This window comes from Paramisgurnus dabryanus, chromosome 5 (assembly GCF_030506205.2).
Source record: "Paramisgurnus dabryanus chromosome 5, PD_genome_1.1, whole genome shotgun sequence".
Lineage (NCBI taxonomy): Eukaryota > Metazoa > Chordata > Actinopteri > Cypriniformes > Cobitidae > Paramisgurnus > Paramisgurnus dabryanus.
In genome coordinates, this window is record NC_133341.1 from 27716266 (window position 1) to 27738250 (window position 21985).

The following is a 21985-nucleotide window of genomic DNA, read 5'->3' on the forward strand; positions in this document are numbered from 1 at the left end:
AACGCCAAAAGTCCATCCATCCTTCAGAAGTAATCAACACGGCTGCAGTGGGTTAATAAAGGACTTTTGAGGGCAATCGATGTGATTTTTGTTAGAAAAATATAAATATTTAAAACTTTATATAAATATTGTAGATTAAGGGGTAGTATTATCCCCTTCTGACATCACAAGGGGAGTCAAATTTCAATTACCTATTTTTTCCAAATGCTTACAGAAAATAGTTTACCAAAATCAAGTTACTGTGTTGATCTTTTTCACATTTTCTAGGTTGATAGAAGCACCCAATTATAGCACTTAAACATGGAAGAACTCAGATTTTCATGATATGTTCTCTTTAATACTATATCAACTTTCTAATCCTTTTTTTGTACAAGGTAAAACTCATTATCGTTCATCTCACAATGAATAAAACATGGTCCCCCTTTTACTATGTTTTGTGGTACATATAGGTCGATCCTGCATAAGCTTTTATCTTGTGCCAGTCCCCTACAGATTAATTTTGTATGTTGTTTGTAAATGATCAATATTCATACGGCGAATGTGATGAACATTAGGGAAATGGCTTAATTTACACACAAAGGACCATTGTGAGACTCTGTCATCCTTGACAACTAGGTCTTTGTCTCATATTGTTGCTTCTGGCCGAAGCTGTTTTGGGAAAGAAAATGGCACTTGTTATTTTCTTCCTAAAATGTGAGGGATGGAATAAAGAATGTTTAACAAAGAATGGATTGTATTGGAGTTTTAAACTACAGATGCAATACTTTCCCACAAGCTTCAATACTGTCAGATATTATATTAGATGATTATAATCTTATTCTCTTCATACTGTCTTTTTTTTTGCTAAAACATTTGACGTTAAGTTAAAGGGACATTCCACTTTTTTAAAAATATGCTCATTTTCCAGCTCCCCTAGAGTAAAACATTTGATTTCTTACCGTTTTGGAATCCATTCAGCTGATCTCCGGGTCTGGCGCTAGCACTTTTAGCATAGCTTAGCACAATCTATTGAATCTGATTAGACCATTAGCATTGCGCTAAAAAATAACCAAAGACCTTTGATATTTTTCCTATTTAAAACATGACTTTTCTGTAGTAACAACGTGTACTAAGACCGACAGAAAATTAAAAGTTGCGATTTTCTAGGCAGATATGGCTAGGAACTATACTCTTAAACTGGCGTAATAATCAAGGACTTTGCTGATGTACTATGGCTGCTGCATGCGTAGTGATATTGCGCACTGGCCGAAAATAGTCCCCTGCTATTGACAGTAACCATGGGACTATTTTCAGGCACTGGAAAATATTGAAACTCTTTGGTTATTTTTTTTGCGCGATGCTAATGGTCTAATCAGATTCAATGGATTTTGCTAAGCTATGCTAAAAGTGGTAGCACCAGACTCGGAGATCGACTGAATGGATTCCAAAACGGTAAGAATCAAATGTTTAACACTAGGGGAGCAGAAAAATTTGCATACTTTCAAAAAAGTAGGAATGTCCCTTTAAGTTTTTGGTACAAACACTTCACTGTAAAAAAAGTCGGTTCAACAGCTTTAAGTAAGTTACCCTTTTGCCTTAAAATTTTAAGTTAATTGAACTAAAAAAAGTTAAATTAAAAAAGTTGTAAAACAATGCTACTCAAACTGGGGGGCGTGAGATGCTGCTTGGGGGGGCAGTTTTGTGACATTTCATAAAATACATTATTTTATCATAAATTCTGTGTAACTAAACCTAAGAATATAAAGGCTACTAATCAACAGCAATTTGTTGTATAATTTAATATGTTTTGTTAAATTAAAGTTTTCGAATGTTTTTATTTTTATACATTTTGTTTGGGGGGGGGGGGGGCGCACACTGCATTTTGGACCCCATTTATGTGTACTTTTTTTCTTACTATGCCTTGTGCGCATACCTTTACTCCCCCCCCAAAGAAAATTCATGACAAACCATCTCAAATTTACAAAAATTAAACAAAGCCCATTAAATGCTAAAATTGTAGTGCTGTTGATTTAGTAGTCTTATTTCTCTGAGGTGTAGTTACACAGGATTTATAATAAATTAATGTATTTCATAAAATGTCATAAAACTGGGACTCCCTGGCACAATCTCACCGCCTCCCAGTTTGAGAACCACTGCCAAGATATCACTTTCAAACCTACAGCATTTTTATTCAAAGCCCAGATCTTTCATCTCTAACTTTACAACTCCACTATATCTTGTTAATATACAATCTACACCTGTTTATTGCAAATTACACCTGCAATGTATTTTGATCATTTACCATCTCTTATTCATGTCCAAATAGGGCCAAAATTTGCACCATCAAATTGCCATCCCCCGTAAGATATGGATAAATTTTTAAAGAAGCTTGAATATATAACTTGCTTAAATATTGAAAAATTGACAATCTAGGAATGATTTCAATGGATATATAAGAGACCAGTGTCCCTTGAAGTCACAGTCAGCAGTGAAGCATAGTAGTTGGTCGTATCATTAGATCGCTGTTTTCCCATTTCTCCCTGACTGCTATCTAGCTTGTGAAACCACGTTTCATTTCATTTTATAGAGAATTCTCTTCCTACATCCTAAGCAACCAATTACTAACCAGGCCTTGCCAGCTGCCACCAATGACATGAAGGCAGGACGTTGTCATAACACCCACCTACACAAGGGACGTCTCTTTAAGGAAATGCAAAGAGAGAATTGGAATAAATGATGGAGAAATATAAATGAGTACTTAATTGCATGTATGCACAGTTTCCTTTTTTTCTGTGGTCTTGCTTAGTCTTTAAAGGATTAGACAATTTTCTTTAAAAAAATCCAGATAATTTACTCTCCACCATGTCATCCAAAATGTTGATGTCTTTTTTTGTTCAATCGAGAAGAAATTATGTTTTTTGAGGAAACATTCCAGGATTTTTCTCATTTTAATGGACTGTAATAGAGCCCAACACTTCAAACGATCTCAAACCATGCATAAGGGTCTTATCTAGCGAAACGATTGTCATTTTTGACGATAAAAATAAAAATATGCACTTTTAAACCACAACATCTCCGGTCCTGTGACACGCCAGCGTGACCTCACGTAATTGCGTAATGACGTAGAAAGGTCACTTGTTACATATGAAACGCACATTTGCGGACCATTTTAAACAATAAACGGACACAAAGACATTAATTAGTATCATTCGACATACAACAACATTGGAACGTTCTTCTTTCTCCACACGTGTAAACATTTGGGCGTAGTTGCGCATACGTCATCCGTGACCTTTTCACGTGATGACATATTACGTGAGGTCGCGCTGGCGCATCACAGGACCAGAGATAGTTAAAAGTGCATATTTTTTATTTTCCTTATGTTTCGCTAGATAAGACCCTTATGCCTCGTTTGAGATCGTTTTGAGTCCTTTGAAACTGCAATTTTAAACTGCATTAAAACTGTTACGTGTTGGGGTCCATTAAAGTCCATTAAAATGAGAAAAATCAAGGAATGTTTTCCTCAAAAAACATAATTTCTTTTCGACTGAACAAAGAAAGACATCAACATTTTGGATGACATGGTGGTGAGTAAATTATTTGGATTTTTTAAAGAAAAAAGACTAATCTTTTAAAGGAATCATGGGATGTACGACTGCACAATTAAATTTTTAGGCGTAATGCAATGAACCATACAAACCTTTCTGAGCTTTGATATTTTGAAAATGTACAATATTTCTTATTATGTTTTTAACGGAGCAAAGAAAATCCATGTTGACTATAATATAACCCCTTTAACTCTAAAACCAAACTGTTGGTGTTATTCTGGGTCAATCTCATCTACAGTCTATCTGCCTTTACAGTTATGCTCAGTTCGCATTTGTGCTGCCAGTTTCACACATTATACTTCCTTTAGAGCCACTTTACTATAATTTCATTGTAAACACGTTCACGGTAGACAAATGGAGATTACACCAACGCATTCACGCTGACAGCATTTAGCCTGCTCTCTGCACTTCAGATATTGCACTGGTGTGACCTTTGCACCCCGATTTCTGACCCTGACTGATTCCATCAAGAGATGCCTGACCGAGTCCTTTGCAGGTCAACACGCCATTTAGATCAATTCCACGTCATTGACACCAAGCGCGTTACACACTGTGACCTATAGTCAGACTTGAAAGATTAAAGGGATAGTTCGGCCAAAAACGATATTAAACCCATGATTTACTCACCCCCAAGCTGTCCGAGTTGAATATGTCCATCGTTTTTCAGACAAACACATTTTCGGATATTTTAGAAAATATTTTAGATCTTTCTGTTCATTAAATGTAATGTCACGGGGTCCAGCAATAGTCCACGACCTTCAAGTCCAAAAAAGTGCGTCCATCCTTCACAAATTAAATCCAAACGGCTCCAGGATGATAAACAAAGGTCTTCTGTGGGTAATCCGTGCGGTGTTGTTGTAGAAATATCCATATTTAAAATGTTATTAACGTTATAAACTACCTTCCGGTAGCGCCGCCATCTTAGACTCCTCTGTATTCAGGAGAAAGTATTAGCGTAGTGTACGCACTTTTCTTAGTGACGTATGACAAATTCGGAGGGCGGGGGCACAGAGCAGCAGCAGAGAAACTCTGTACGCTGCGTAAGCTCTCATCCTGAATGCGGATCACTCCAAGATGGCGGCGCTACCGGAAGGTAGTTTATAACGTTAATAACATTTTAAATATGGATATTTCTACAACAACACCGCACGGATTACCCACAGAAGACCTTTGTTTATCATCCTGGAGCCGTTTGGATTTAATTTGTGAAGGATGGACGCACTTTTTTGGACTTGAAGGTCGTGGACTATTGCTGGACCCCGTGACATTACATTTAATGAACAGAAAGATCTAAAATATTTTCTAAAATATCCGAAAATGTGTTTGTCTGAAAAACGATGGACATATGCAACTCGGACAGCTTGGGGGTGAGTAAATCATGGGTTTAATATCGTTTTTGGCCGAACTATCCCTTTAAGAGCGCTGTGGAAATTAGATTTTCGTTTTGTTGGAAATGCAGCCTAACAGACAGCATCTGTGTGTTCGGCGAGTCCCGTTTTTCATTTCTATATCTCATTTCCTACTCTCTTCAAAATAATTACAGATGTAAGTCTACTTCGTTACACTAAATACAATTTTAAAGATAAAGGTTTCTCTTTGTCAGGCTACAGAACCTTTGTGTTGTTCCAATTTTTTTGTAGTGGTAAAAGGTTTAACAGACTAGAAAGTGTTAACCCTTTAACTACCTCTCAAACAAATTTAGTCAACATTTTTTTTGAGAGGAGTACCTCAGCTGAATGAGCTATTTCTAACATTAGCTTGATGTATGTTATGGCAAAAGAAATCCACTAGATGTCAGAGTGTCAATCAACAGCACTTGATTTTCACAATATTTCTTAGATGGATGACAGAGACAAATGCTCCGTCCGAAATCGCCTACTACCATACTATATATTATACAAAAAGCACTACTTTGTCTAGTATATAGTATGGAAGTAGGTGGTTTCGGACGCAGCGTAAGATCTTGTTCACACTGTCAGTCCAAATCCGATTTTGGTGTATATCCGATTTGACAGACTCGTTGTCCATATTGTCTATCACAACTGTTTTGTGCGTCTTGTAGCGTTCTGACGTTTTACAGATTATCTGTGCTGTTTCTATGGCAGTGACGTCCCACTGGCACGACAATCTGCCTCGACGTTTGATGCGTTCATGTTTTACGTCACGTGACCGAATGAAATAACCGAAAAGCTACTGAAATGCGGTCAGAGCGGTCAGACTGAAATGGATTTCCTGAAATGGGATTTGAAAATGATTTCAAACCACCTCTGGATGTAGCCCAAAACGGATTAGAAATCAACTTGTTTTTATGTGGTTTTTGGCCTTTCATACGTTGTAAATGTGATTGAATTCCAATCGTATATTCACCAAAATCAGGTTTTGGACTGACAGTGTGAACAAGGTCAAAAAAATCACTCCTGCCATGTGAACTGTTCTTGGTGAAATTTTGTAAGGAAAACATATTATTTCGACATATTACACTGTAAGAGCCCTAACTTTACAAAATTATGTTACTTTGTGCCATAAAAAAAAAACTTTAGTATGTTTTTACAAATTTTACAAAAACGTGCTTTACCAAACTGTTGATTTGTCACTTTATGGTAAAAGTAGAAAAGCTAAGCTAATGTTTTCAGATCATCCATTTCTGTAGTCAGAATGTACTATTTGCTGAGAAATATACATTTCTGATTATTCACAGCATATGAAACCCAGGCAGTCAAAGGGTTAAGAAAGAAATGGTACTTTTAACTCTTTCCCCGCCAGCGTTTTTTTTTTAAAAGTTGCCAGCCAGCAACAGCATTTTTCATGATTTTTACAAAAGTTTAATGCCTTCCAGAAAATGTTCTTCTTTAAATATATAAACAAACAATATATCAAATAAAAAAAGAACAGACCCTCTGCTTTCAAACAAAAAACGGGGTCATCCTACCTTTTATTAGTTCTCTTTTTGTCACCTCTCAAATATGGGTAGGTTGCCAATTTTGAGCAAAATGCTGAGATAATTCAATTATCGGCGGAAAGCCGGAAAATCTCGTCAATGGCAGGGAAAGAGTTAAAAGTGGGGTGCATGATCTCTGAAAGCCAATGTTGACATTTGAAATCACCTAAACAAACACACCCCTACCTCAATAAAATCTGAACCTTATGTTGATAGACCCGCCCCACACATACGCAACCTAGGCAACGATGTCGGTTAGTAGACACGCCCCTTACTGCTGATTGGCTACAAGTGTGTTTTGGTAATTGGCCCTTTTCCAAAGCGTTTTGCAACAATCATGCACCCCTCCTTTAAGAAGGTTCTTTGGTGAACCAAAAAAGTTTTTTCTATGGGATCGCAATGCTGCTTTTCTACTTTTACTATAAAGTGACAAATCAACCGTTTGGTAAAGCACGTTTTTTTTAAAATAGTTAAAACATACTAAGTTTTTTTAATGGCTAACAGTAACCCAATTTTTTAAAGTAAGGGCCCTCACAGTGTAATATGTCAAAAAATATGCTTGTCTTTGTGAGTCGCTTTAGATAAAAGCATTTGCTAAATGCCTAAATATAAATGTATTGTAAATGTTTGGGTGAGGTTTTTGGTTATACTCTTTTTGGTGCATTCACACCAGACGCTGTAGAGGCTGCAAAAACGCGCTATTTGCGCATAGTTCGACCCTTGAACATTTTGAGTTTACTAGCTTCATTCACACGTGAAAGCCGCGCGTGAAATTCTAGTCATTCGAGACATTCACACGAAAATTTTCATCATAGGAGGGGCTTCTGCGACGATAAGGCTTCCTGTAATCACGTCACTACTACAGCAAGGTCCTGATTGGTTAACGCGGCACGGAAATCCACCAAAGTTCAGATTTTTCAACTCGCACGTTTCCCTCTGCAACCCTCAGTTCGCGCCTTCCGTTCCGCCGGATGCCTATTCGCGACTTTGCATTGACTTAACATGTAAATCACTCGCGCTTGCCGCCTCAACAGCGTCTGGTGTGAACCCTGCATTGTTTCGATTGGCTTTCATTCAAATACATACAAATTGCAGCAGATGAAAAAATCACTGAAAAATTGTATTACGTTTGAACTCTGACCTGCAAATAAAAACACTTTATTTTTTATGAGGAACAGCATATTACCAATATACATCAAAAATAGTTGACAGGGCGGCGGTGGGTAATGAATAAGGAAGTAGCAGAAACTCAAATCCTTAGATCATGCACAAAAACAAACCAACAACATAGTAGATTTATAGATACACACATGATCAAATGAACATTTCTGCACTGTCAGACGTATTTCTCTGAAAAAGTCTAACCTACTTTCTTTTTTATGCGTTCAGAACATACTGCTAATTGTTAACTTGATGTTTTTGCCATCCTTTTTTATTGTTTACTGACAGAATTACTATTTTTGGGACTGGAGCGAAGTGGCTGTCTGTGTTAGAGGAGAGAAATCTGAAACCAGGTAAACAAAAAGCACTGTTAAATTACAATCTCTCGCTTGCTGTCTGTCAACTTCGTGCTCTTTCGTTCCCTCTCTCCCCTTCTGCCTCCCTTATGTTTTTCACTTTTTCTTTCATAGTACGCATTAATTTCCCCTCTTTCCCTTCGGTCTCTGGATACCACTGACTCATTCACTAAACCGTTTGTACGTGCTTATGAATATATAACAATAATGTCGGCAAGTGAAAGTGAATTAAAATGCAATTTACAGCAGAAGGTGGAGGAGTTTGTGCGTAACGACTGCCGGGAGAGCGATTTGAATTAAAAGCCCTTTTTTGTACAGAATTAGCTACTAGCAATTTGCAGGAAACACCTCTTTATAAGAGATACCCGAGTACAAATTGTTTCCTATGAAGGTTGGGCTTTAAAAACAACTTTATATTTGGATCTTTAACATGACCTTATTCAGTCAATATTAAAGATAACTACATATAAATGTAGGATGATTTTATGTTCATAACTTTACTGAATGTGTGTGTGTGTGTGATAGTAGGTTAAATATATAGTTGTGTGTTGGGGGTCAGATTAGTGTTTCCTGTCCCTCTACGGATCGCTTTGGCTGCTTGACATTTCAGAGCAACACCTGTTAGCCTGTGGGGTGTGGCAGTGGCTCTGATAACCGGGGCGAGAGACTCTCTCTACACAGGACCCCAGGCGGGTGGTCTGGCATGTTGCCTGCATGCATTTCAGCATATTTTAATTCTGATCACTGTGACCCACACCAGCCTGCCTTTAGACTGCAAACCTGTCTGAAAAGAGATTACGGTGATCTGAGCTTTAATATTTATTAGTTTGATTAAAGACGTAAAGATAAGGTCACATTTAAAGGTGCAATTTGTAAATTTTATGAGGATCTATTGACAGAAATGCAATAATACATAACTATGTTTTCAGTTGTGTATAAAGACCTTACATAATACGTTGAAGTCCTCGTCATGTTTTTTACAGTAGTCTTAAATGGACATTCTGCTATACAGAACGCATTTTGTCACTATGTTGTCTCCGATGATGATGTGTTTGTCCTGTGGCAGCTACTGTTGCTTCTTTATGTGCTTCGAAAAGGGAGGGTGAGTGGTGGTCTGAGCCGTTGGTCACAATCTCACCACTAGATGCTGCTAAAATCTACACAATGTACACAATTTAAAAGCATGTTTTGAATGAAGGGTTTAATGGGTTCTTCACAGCAGTGCTATAAAAAACATTCGGTAACATTTTACTTGAAGGGGTGTTCATAAGACTGACATGACACCTTCATAATCATGACATGACACTTGTCATGAACATGAAGGGATTTTATGCACATTTATGACATCTGTCACTAAGTGTCAATAACGTCATTTTTAATGCAAAGATGACATTGTTTGAAATATCTTTGTTGTGACAACTTGACATAAACCAATACATCATAACTTGTCATAAATCTGCCATAAACATGATATAGCAGAATAATTATCAAACTTAAGAAACTACCAAGCTTTATGGGTTAACATTACATTAAACTCTCATTTAACCTTAACAAAATGCAACAGACAGGTAAAAATATTATACTTAACTTTATGTATGTGCACAATACATAAGAAAGTGACAACTAATAAAACTTGTTCTTCCTCATACAGAGGGTTCTGAAATTTTCTGACATAGAAGAAAAAAACTAACAAAACATAATGTTATTAACTGTTTTTCCAGTGATATGGACCCTACGCTGTATGGCGTAACCCATTATTGTACTTTCTTTCATACAATTCAAGGTGAATCAGTCTCCATATGCTATAAAATATAATTTTATACATTGTATTATTATTAATGCATGATTGATTTTATTTCTTTAACAAATGAAGAAAACTAAAAAAAAACATTATGAAGAATATTCATGAAGCTATTAACACTTAATGACATTTTATGACAAATTATATTTGTATCACTGTAGTTGAGGTCAAGAAAAATATTCATGATGCTGTTATAAGACTATTTGACAGCGTATTAAGTAAGGGATAATGTAGAGGCAGCCGGTAGTTATCGGGAAATAAGCCCCGACAGTGTGATCAGTATCACACTGAAGGGGCTTATTTCCCAATAACTACCGGCTGCCTCTACATTATCCCGCTTATTACACGGCTACTTACCACATAAGAAAAAAAACTGGACATGAATATGAATTTGAAACATTTTATTGGCATATTTGTTTTAAATTAACATTTTTATCCTTCCGCGAAACTTTGCACAGATGCATAAAATGATCGTAATACCTTATTAAGATCCTCTGCTTCATACTTGTCTGTCTCCATTTTTTTCTCTTTGACCAGTCTTTGAGAAGTTTTAATGCCCATTCTGTATTTTTTGTGTGTTGGCTTCGTAGCTGTCATGCTCTATTTTGTCAAGTTCAGTCTCGCTGTCTGTGTCTTGTCGTGGTTGTCGAGTGTTTGTCACAAGATGGCGCCAAACAGGCAGTAATCTTTATTGATCTTTATTGGCACGGAGCAATTTTACTCGTGCAAGTAGTCCGGCTATGCGTTATTATTTTGGAGCGGTTATTATTTGAAAAGAACGAACCTGCAAATGTCTCAACTGACCAATCAGAATCAAGCATTCCAGAGAGCCGTGTAATAACACTTAATGACATTTTAATGACCAATTATATTTGTATCACTGCAGTTGAGATCAAGAAAAATATTCATGATGCTGTTATAAAACTATTTGACAGAGTATCAACACTTAATGACATTTTAATGACAAATTATATTTGTATCACTGCACTTGAGGTCAAGAAAAATATTTATGATGCTGTTATAAAACTTTTTGACAGCGTATTAACACTTAATGAAATTTTAATGACAAATTATATTTGTACCACTGAAGTTGAGGTCAAGAAAAATATTCATGATGCTGTTATAAGACTGTTTGACAGAGTATTAATACTTAATGAAATTTTAATGACAAATTATCATTTTTCCACTGTAGATGAGGTCAAGAAAAATATTCATGATGCTGTTATAATGCTGAGTTTACACCAAACGCGGTTTGGGCGTCAAAATCGCGTCTACCGCGCGTGGTTTGCCGCTTGAACAATTTGGATGCATTCGCGCGTGTAGAGCGGAGTAGACGCGCGGAAAAACCAAGCATTTGACGCGCGTCAGAGGCAAACTCCGCTTCTTGTGGGAGGGGCAAGTGCTATGCGGTTGTCTGTTTGCAAAATGACTGATGTTGATTGTGCATTTATCGAGAGAGTTACCAGTTTGTATTTGGTAACCTTACTATGGGGAAAATAAACGACACGGTCGATAAACGTCACGTTACTCAAAAGTGAAGTGTGTATTACATTTACCAGGTTGCCCAATGTCCTCACTGACACTCTTCCAAGCGAGGTCCTTTTTATTCCTGTCTCCACTATAGAAATAACAACTTGTGTCATATAGCTTCGAGTGACTGCTTGAGTGTGTGACTCCGGGCGGGGCTGCCACCACAGCAGCAAGCAGGCTCCTGATTGGTTAACGCGGCGCGAAATTCCGCCAAAGTTCAAATTTTTCAACTCGGGCGTCAGCCGCAAATTCGCGTGAACCGCAAGATGCACAAAAAGCACAATTCGCGCTTACCACGCGTACCGCGCACAACGCTCAATTCGCGCCTTTCGCCCGAGCTTCACGCGCGAAAGAGGCGGAAACGCGTCTTCCGCGCCGCGCCGAACGCCTCTTCCGCGCCGCGGGACCTCCTGACGCGCGTCAACGCGTCTTCACATTGACTTAACATTGAAATCACTCGCGCTTCACGCCCTTACCGCGGTTGGTGTAAATGCAGCATAAGACTGTTTGACAGAGTATTAATACTTAATGACATTTTATTGACAAATTATATTTGTATCACTGCAGTTGAGGTCAAGAAAAATATTAATGATGCTGTTATAAGACTGTTTGACAGAGTATTAACACTTAATGACATTTTATTGACAAATTATATTTGTATCACTGCAGTTGAGTTCAAGAAAAATATTTATGACGCTGTTATAAGACTATTTGACAGCGTATTAACACTTAATGACATTTTAATGACAAATTATATTTGTATCACTGTAGTTGAGGTCAAGAAAAATATTCATGACGCTGTTATAAGACTATTTGAAAGAGTATTAATACTTAATGAAATTTTAATGACAAATTATTGTTTTTCCACTGTAGATGAGGTCAAGAAAAATATTCATGATGCTGTTATAAGACTATTTGACAGCGTATTAACACTTAATGACATTTTATTGACAAATTATATTTGTATCACTGTAGTTGAGGTCAAGAAAAATATTCTTGACGCTGTTATAAGACTGTTTGACAGAGTATCAACAATGAAATTTTAATGACTAATTCAATTTGAATCACTGGTAAAAAGTGGTCAGTTATTTTGTCCTGGTAATGTCAAGTTGTCATGACAAGTTAAAATGTATTTGTTAATGTCAAGTTGTCATAACAACGACATCTCAAACAATGTCATCTTTGCATTAAAAATGACAGTTACACAAATGACACTTAATAACAGTTGTCATAAATGTGCTTAAAATCTACTTCGTGTTCATGGCATGTGTCATGTCATGATTGTTAAGGTGTCATGTCAGTTTTATGAACACCCCTTCAAGTAAAGTGTTTACAAAACAGTCTTAGTTAGTTGAGACAGTGTTACTTTGTGTTTGAAAAAAAAACGACAACATAGTTTTAATAGCATAGTTTTTTTAAATGGCTTACCATTGTGTGTGTGTGTGTGTGTGTATATGAAGCTAGAAAACAAAAAAGCTTTTTTCTTTTCTTTTTTCACAGTTAAGCTATAACATTTGAATTGTTGCTTTAGCTTTTCATCATGCATTAAAAATTTGTTTTGCCCCACTTTTCTCGCCTGTCTGCAGCAAACACACACAACCTGCAGACCCTCCACACCCTCCTCTCTACAGGATCTCCACTGAAACCTCAGAGCTATGAGTATGTGTACAGCTGTATCAAGAATAATATGCTCCTGGGATCCATATCAGGTGGGCTTCATATAACTCTATATAACCCTGTCTGTGAAATCCAGGCTGAAGGGTCTTAATCTAATTTTGAGAGCATCACAGTTTGAATTCAGTCATTGATTTCACATTCATTTAAATCTTGGACGTGACCTTACTCAGTCAATATTAAAGAAATCAAGGTTATGTTTTCACAGAATCTTCTTTACATTATATAGGATGATTTTATGCAGAAAACAGTAAAAATAAATTTAGCCTGGTTTTCACAGACTGTGTTAAACACTATATTTATACTGTATATTAGTTTGTGCATCGTATGCTTGTTTCATTTACTTTGGTCCTTCGCTTTTGTTCAGTTATCTTTCCCCACTTTTATAATAGCACTTCCATTGCGTGCGTATGTGTGTGTGGCAGTGTGATCTCATGCCCACCGGGCCCTGCGGAAACAAATTAGCATCAGCGCTAACAGCTGTGGCGGACTGCTGATTTTGTGTGCATGCGTGTGTGTTTGTGACCGGGGTCTCGCAGCATGGCTCTCACACACAGCACCTGTGCCCAGTCTTACCCTGCGGTTTCACCAGATGAGCTTTGCTCTCATGGCAGGTCAGCGACAGCCTGCTACAGTCATGTTTTATCAGCCCAAGTTTTTTAAACCTATTTGTTACTTAACTTTTTATGTGGTGTGCTCTTATTCTGCACAAATCATTAGAGACGAGAAGCAACATAGGTACTGTTTAGGTATAATAAAAAATTATTCGTTTTTTAAAACGTAAAACATGTATTTATAGGGTAACACTTTACAGTAAGGTTGTATTTGTTAACTTTACTAAATGCATTAGCTAACATGAACATACAATGAGCAGTATAGTTTTTTAGCATTTGTTCATGAAAAGTTCATGGACGTTAATGGCAGTACAATTGTTCAGGCTAGTTAATTGTGCATAAACTAATTTTACAACCCCTTCTCATTAACTCATTCCCCGGCAGCCATTTTTTGAAAAGTTGTGCGCCAGCATTTTTTGTGATTTTCACAAAAGTTTCACAAAATGCCTTTCAAGAAAATTTTCTTCTACAAATATATAAACATACAAATATATCAAATTAAAGAACAGACCCTCTGTTTTCAAACAAACAAAATGTTTCATGTTCATTTAACTTTGAACAAACTGTTGCCAGTAAATAACATAAATGTAAAATCTACAGTAATTTACTGGCAACCAGCTGCCAGTAATACCCAGTAATACTGTAATTTCTACAGACACGGTGTTTCTACATTTTTGTGAACGAATTTTGTAAGAGATCAGATTCAGAATGATTATCAAAACATACACAGAGTTTAAAATTAGTTAATAACGTTTTTTGGCTTCAGTTTTTTATAAATTGGGTAAGTGCGCCATCTAGCGGTATTGCAGATTAACATAAAAATTCATCAGGAACATGTTTTTATGCAAATATTTAAGAGATAACTCGTCAATGGCGGAGAAAGAGTTAAGTGCGTATAAATAGCAGACAGTGAAAAGTCGTGCAATACATAAGCCAAATTCCAATTTTGCGTGCATATGATATGCCAGTCCTTCTCGTTCACTTAACACGGCACATCTTTTTGTGTCGTTTTATGTATTGTTTTTTTTTCAGTTTTTTTATACTAAAGTTGATGGGGTTTGATTTGGGAATTGCTTTAGGATGTCATTTCATATATAGGTTGCTCCATTTTTTTGTCTATTTTTAAACCATGGTCACTTGGAGTAAGGGTTAGAAAAACGAAGCTAATGCATGAACTAATGTTAACAAATACAACCTTATTGTAAAGTGTTAGGATTTCTGGTTTTATGGTAGTTATATTAACCAAAGTGTAATATTTTGGTTACAAAGATAAATGTAGTAAAAATATTTAAATAAGGTTTCCTGCCTAGAAATGACTCTGAAGTTGTAGGCAATATAATTGTAATTGCAATATGAGTGACAGAGAGATTTGAAAGCCTTCAGAAACTGTTTATGCATAAATCCAACACTAAAGTTGGTTTGATTTGCCATTTGGATAAATTCTGATAGCATGACAGTGATCTCATTGAATTTTGACACGTTTGAGGAGCCGTGTGCCTCATAATTTTTCAAAAATACGCTTTGACTGACGTTTCTTGACTCCAGAGGTTTCTCAAATGTCAAGCAAGCTAAAGAAACTGAAACTGAGAGAAACCGTTCTCCTTGTCCATCGTGAGATGCGTGCCTCCGCTAACCTGAGGCGAATTTGACCTTGACCCCGGTGTTGGGCCGAGCATATGTGATGGGGTCTGTTTCCCGCTGCTCCTGTTACTGAGCCAGTCGGACTCCAGAGCTCCGAGGGGCAGCTGGCAGGAAACTTTAACACTTTCAGCCACCCAGAATCCACCTGAATCCAATAGACACCCACCGATATCACCCACCATCTGTCACAGACATGGAGAGGTTGCTGGGACGATAGACAGGCTGATGTATGCGTGTCTGTCTATTTCATCTGCTTCTACTTGATTTTTCTTTCCGTCTTATAATCTAACTTTAAAGTCATTACGTTTTTCAATTACTGAATCTTGTTTTTATTTTTCCCAACCTCGGATCCTTCTCCTTCCTGTTTTTCTACTCGAAACCTTATTATTTCTAAGTATTGATTTTCTTGCTTTTTCTTTTTGGTTGGAGTATCAAATATCTCTACCTCTCTTTTTCATATTTTCTCTGCTTTTCATCCTAAAAGCTCAAACATTTTGAAGGTTCGGTCCCAATAAAAAAACCTGCACTACGTCCGAAACTGCCTACTTCTATACTGTATAGTAGGTGGAAATCAGTATGTGAGGCTAGTATGTCCGAATTTACCCGGATAACCTACTACTTTCAGCAAGATTTTGAAGTGTGCATACCCTGGGAGAGGAGTCATCCAACGAAGAAGCGTTGTCATATTAAAAAAAATGAAAATAAATGACTTCCGGCCACGTTGACGCTCTCGCCGGTGGCGGTATAAAAGCACAGTATGTAATGTATTAACCCTGCAGAATGTACACTAGTTGTGTCCCAATTCGAAGGCTGCAAAATTAAAGATGTATAATGTCACAGCAGTGCCCAATTTGAAGGATGCTTAAAATGAAGCCTCAAAATGCGTCCTTATTTCTGCGCACTGCTAAGGATAGAATGAATGGATCCTTCACAACCTAGGCTATTCCAAGATTCATTACGTGCCTGTAACAACTGAATATAATGGCTGGATATTTTAAAATAAACAATTAAAACAAAGTTATGTTTTGTATAGGGCTGTCAAAAGATTAATAAAAGTACAAAATAAAAGTTTGTGTTTGCATAATATTTTTGTGTGTGTATTGTGTATATATAAATACACCAACATACATGTATACATTATTTATGTATATTTAAAAAAAAAAATAATATATATATATATATATATATATATATATATATATATATATATATATATATATATATATATTAAATACATATGTGCATGTGTTTGTAATTATATATACAATAAAATAATAACACACATTGCACACCACAAATATTATGCAAAAACAAACTTTTATTTTGAATGCGATTAATCGTGATTAATCTTTTGACAGCCCTAGTTTTGTATTAATATTATTCAGTGTATGTTGCGTATATTTGTAAGGTTGGTTTAATTTTATATACTGTTGGTTAGTTTAATCTACATCAACGTGTCAATTTCAGTTGGATCAACTTCATTCAGATCGATTCGTAACGGTAAAGGCAGGGGTTTTCAATTGTTTTTGTCATCCTTTACCTAAATAATTTACTTTAAGTACCCCTTGAGATTTTAAGTAATTATTTCAATAATTTAATAGCACATTTGGGTAATAAAACTTCATTTATTAATTTTATTTTTTTTCATCCATTTAAACAAAAAATCTGTAGTATTTTTCATAGTTATTATTATCATTATCATTATTATTATTATTATAACCTTCATCTGGTAATTTTTTGTAGTGTTATGTTATGGTCACAAATAAAATATGTGTTTGGCTAGTAAAAATCTACTTTCTTAGCAAGTAGATTTCTTATTTCAATTTTTTATTTTAAATGCATTTATTTGAATCTTATGACTCTCTCAACGGCCATTGTTTCGAAATAGTGAAAACTTGTAATTTGGTATAAACACTTCTTGTATTATTGCCTCCCTATGACAAGTCGCTTTATTGTTTCCTACTCTTTGTAAGTCGCTTTGGATAAAAGCGTCTGCTAAATGTCTAAATGTTATGATTTAATTTGAAGTTATTAATTAAATGTTTTTCATCAACTCACGAACCCTCTTCAATTACCTCGTGAATCACTAAGGGTTTGCGAACCACAGATTGGGCATTTACATGAAGGCTTTTCAGTCCGATTGAGCCTTTAATCTGGATTATTTGTAATTAATTACAAACAGATTATTTGGTTGCATGTAAATGTAGCCACTCTTTAAAACAATTAACATTTTAACATCTTTGAAATTGTATCTCAACATCTTAAATGTTTTCTTCAGGTGGCACAGACATCATTTCATGCTTCATGGGTCAGAATACGACCGTCCCAGTGTACAGAGGAGAAATACAGGCCCGAAATCTTGGCATGGCTGTGGAGTCCTGGGACATTGAAGGTGAAAATAGTTTACGATTATCTCAGATTTTATGGTCAAGGTGGTTTGTTTTTTACTGAAATGGTTAATGATGTTCATGTGAGCTGTGAGTGATCTCACCTAGGTAACTATGCTTTAAAGCAGTGGTTCCCAAACTTTTTCAGCGTGCGGCCCCCCTTGAGTAAAGTGCATTTTTTTGCGGCCCCCCAAAAGAAAATTTATGACAAAAACAGTTTTAAAATGTAATATTTTAATTAAACAAAACATATAAAATTATACCTAGTAGTGCTGTTGGTTAGTTGGCTTATTATTTTTTAGGTTTAATTACACAGAATTCATGATAAAAGAATGTATTTTATAAAATGCCATAAAACTGGGGCCCCCCTGGCACAATCTCGCGGCCCCCCTGGGGGCCCCGGCCCCCAGTTTGAAAACCACTGCTTTAAAGGATCAAAATGTTCATTGCTCATTGATTACATAATCCTGTTGTGTTTGGTGTCTGTCTCAGGCAAACCTGTTTGGGGTGAAAGCGGAGAGCTTGTGTGTTTGAAGCCCATCCCATGCCAGCCCACTCATTTCTGGAACGACGAAAACGGCAGCAAATATCACAAAGCCTATTTTTCAACCTTCCCAGGTAAACTTAACATCACATGTACTCACATCAGTCCCTTTAAAGCTCTTAAAGGTCACGTTCTTCCTGATCCCATTTTTCAAACGTTAGTTAGTGTGTAATGTTGCTGTTAGAGCATAAATAATACCTGTAAAATGATAAAGCTATATATTTTCGATATATATTTTCTTTAACAGAACTCCTCTTTCAAAGCCTTCAGTGAACAGCAGGTTTGGACTACAGCCCTTTACTTCCTGCTTTAATGACGTCAATAGAACAGTTTTTTGACTAAACTCCGCCCACAGGACGTCAGTGACCAGCTAAGCTAACGGCAAGCTAAACTGCTAATGAATCACAATACACCAAACAAACTACAGTACACAATCAGAACTCGATACGTATTTTTGAAGGAGGGACTTCATAGAAAGACAAGAAGAAAGACATCAGCCCATTTTTAGGACAGTGAAAACAGCGCTATAGAGATAAGTAAATTGTGTGAAAAATACCGCGTTTTTTTTACACGTGAAACATGAACACGTTATATTGTGCACTGTAAACACAATCAAAGCTTCAAAAACACAGGAAGAATGGGACCTTTAAGTTGTTTAGGGAGACACAGCTTTACCTGATTTAAAAAACAAACACGGCGCTTAAGTGTGGACTGCAGTTTTCCACTGTATTGATTAAAAGATTTCTGAGGGCAAAAAGGAAAAATGATTGTTGTTGGGTTTTGTAAGCACAAGAAAAGTCTCATTGAATCTTCATTGCTGTCAGATGCAGGAAAAGGCCAATCAGGACAGTTCAGCCTCATTAAACATCTCAGACATTTCTGCTTTGATACCCAGTAGCCGCTTCTGTATCTCACTCAATCTGCAATGTTTATTGTTTATTCATGCATTCCTGCTCATTTAGGAGTCTGGGCTCATGGTGATTACTGCAAAATAAATCCTAAAACAGGAGGTGTCGTCATGTTGGGGAGAAGGTGAGTCTCACTTCATGCGGACCTCACATGTGATTTTATTTTTCCTTTTTGTGGAGGATTTTTTTGTCAAGTTAAAGAGGTAGTTCACCAAAAAAGACTTTTAAAGTGGGAAAAATATTACTATGGAAGTGAATGGTGCCCCTGATATGTTTGATTATTAACAATCTTTAAAATATCTTCCTTTGTATTTAGCAAAACAAATTTATACAGGTTTACAACAATTTGGGGGTCATTTTGGTGACCTATACATTTCATTTGGTAACAGTTTATTTCAATAGTCCACTTCAAACATTTTCCTTACTATAATTTAATGCTACGATGATCTCTCAAAAGACTTCAAAAGAATGATCTTTGCTATCACATTCACATTTCAAGTTATTCTCCCAACCTTCCCTACCCCTAATTGTCTACTAATACTCTAATGATAGTTAGTTAGGACTATTGAAATTAAGCACAATTTTATTTAGTCCTTTTCGAGTATTCAAGTTTTTGCAAAAATGCCCCTGACAGTGACTGAAATGAACTGAAAATCAAAAATGTAATACATTTTGTATAATAAATTTCCTTGTTTACATTTTTGGTATGCACACGGTGTTATTACAAAATATATATGTATACAATATGTATATATTGTATTTTATAGATAATAGCCTGATTACTCGGATTGAATATTTATTTTAATATATTTATTGCATTTACTTGTTTCATGTCTTACTCCAGGAGATCGCTCCTTAAAGGAATATTCCATTTTCTTAAAAGAAAAATCCAGATAATTTACTCACCACCATGTCATCCAAAATGTTGATGTCTTTCTTTGTTCAGTCGAGAAGAAATTATGTTTTTTGAGGAAAACATAGCAGGATTTTTCTCATTTTAATGGACTTGAATAGAGCCCAACATTTAATACTTAAATCAACACGTAACAGTTTTTTTCAACGGAGTTTCAAAAGACTATAAACGATCCCAAACGAGGCATAAGGGTCTTATCTAGCAAAACGATTGTCATTTTTGACAATAAAAATAACAAATATAAACTTTTAAAGCACAACTTCTCGTTCAGATCCGGTCGTGATGCGCCAGCGTGACCCCACGCAATACGTCATGACGTCAAGAGGTCACAGAGGACGAACGCGAAACTACGCCCCAGTGTTTACAAATGTGTTGAGAGCAAGGACCGTTCCGGCGTTGTTGTATGTGGAATGATACTATATGATGTCTTTGTGTCAGTTTATTGTTTACAATGGTCCGCAAATGTGCGTTTTATATATGTAACACGTCACCTCCCTACGTCACTACGCATTTACGTTAGGTCGCGCTGGACCGGATCTAGACGAGAGTTGTGCTTTAAAAGAGCATATTTGTTATTTTTATTGTCAAAAATTACAATCGTTTTGCTAGATAAGACCCTTATGCCTCGTTTGGGATCGTTTATAGTCCTTTGAAACTCCGTTGAAAAAAACTGTTAAGTGTTGATTTAAGTGTTAATTGTTGGTGTCTCTTAAAGTCCATTAAAATAAGAAAAATCCTGCAATGTTTTCCTCAAAAAACATAATTTCTTCTCAAATGAACAAAGAAAGACATCAACATTTTGGATGACATGGTGGTGAGTAAATTATCTGGATTTTTCTTTTAAGAAAATGGAATATTCCTTTAATAAAAAGGAATACTAAAAACATTGTTTTGTCTGTTTGCTTTTTTTAGTGATGGAACCTTGAATCCTAACGGTGTTCGGTTTGGAAGCTCGGAAATATATAACATTGGTGAGATACGTTTTACATTTTTCCTACTAAAAAGAGTTTTAGACCTTTTTAGACCAGCCTGAATTTCAACATGGTTTAACTTGTGTTAGACATGCATTTCACACCTAGGCCTTCAGTGGTGTCCTATCTGAATTAATCCATCACTTAATACCATCAAGACGTCGCGGCACTAGAAACACATCAACATTTTAATTGCAAAGTAAAATAGAAATTACTGTATTTTACACCTCAAAGAATAAGAGTCAAATTTTACTTTATTTAAAAAAACACTACAAAATAAGACGCAGCGAACATTATACATAAATCTGTTTGAAAGGTATTTAACATTTTTTGCTAAAGAAATTGCATACATTTATTTTTATAAAGCTTACCAAGTGTTTTGAAGAATCAAAAGTGTAACAAATTACATTGTTGACAGTCCATTATTTAAATAATTTTTTTTAAAGGGTTTTAAAAAAGTGATATTTACAAAATTTACATTTTACAGATATTATTTGCTAACTAGCCTGTGGATAATTTGTATATAAAATCCAAACTCCTTTCTTTCCTCAAGAAAAGTTTGATCACTGTAGTATTTCTGGCATAAGTTTAAAGGGGCCATGTGCAAGACTTTTTTAAGATGTCAAACAAGTCTTTGGTGTCCCCAGAGCACATATTTGAAGTTTTAGCTCAAAATACCAAATAAATAATGTCGCATGTTCAAATTGCCACTTTGTAGGTGTGAGCAAAAATGTGCCTTATTGGGTGTGTCCTTTAAAATGCAAATGAGCGGATGAAATGCAAACACGGATCACAATGATGGTGGTTTGTTGAAATTGAAACTCAATTGTGCTGTGAATTATTTTCTCTCTTTCTCTCTGCACTAAATTGCAGTGCTGTGATTGGGTAGTGCAGATTAATGGGTGGTATTATTATAATAAGAGCTCCTTATGACATCATAAGGAGAGCCAAATTTCAACT

The 21985-nt window shown here is 36.0% G+C and overlaps 1 protein-coding gene across 1 annotated transcript in view; it reads left to right on the forward strand.

Annotated features, from left to right (window-relative positions):
* The window catches only part of aacs (acetoacetyl-CoA synthetase), a 44730-nt gene that overhangs the window by 17988 nt on the left and 4757 nt on the right, over positions 1 to 21985 (forward strand). Inside the window, exons 11-16 of the mRNA XM_065250806.2 lie at positions 7975 to 8039; positions 12960 to 13082; positions 17581 to 17694; positions 18182 to 18307; positions 19196 to 19265; positions 20967 to 21025. Of these exons, the coding sequence (XP_065106878.1) occupies positions 7975 to 8039; positions 12960 to 13082; positions 17581 to 17694; positions 18182 to 18307; positions 19196 to 19265; positions 20967 to 21025 (557 nt within the window). The remainder of the gene's footprint in view (positions 1 to 7974; positions 8040 to 12959; positions 13083 to 17580; positions 17695 to 18181; positions 18308 to 19195; positions 19266 to 20966; positions 21026 to 21985) is intronic.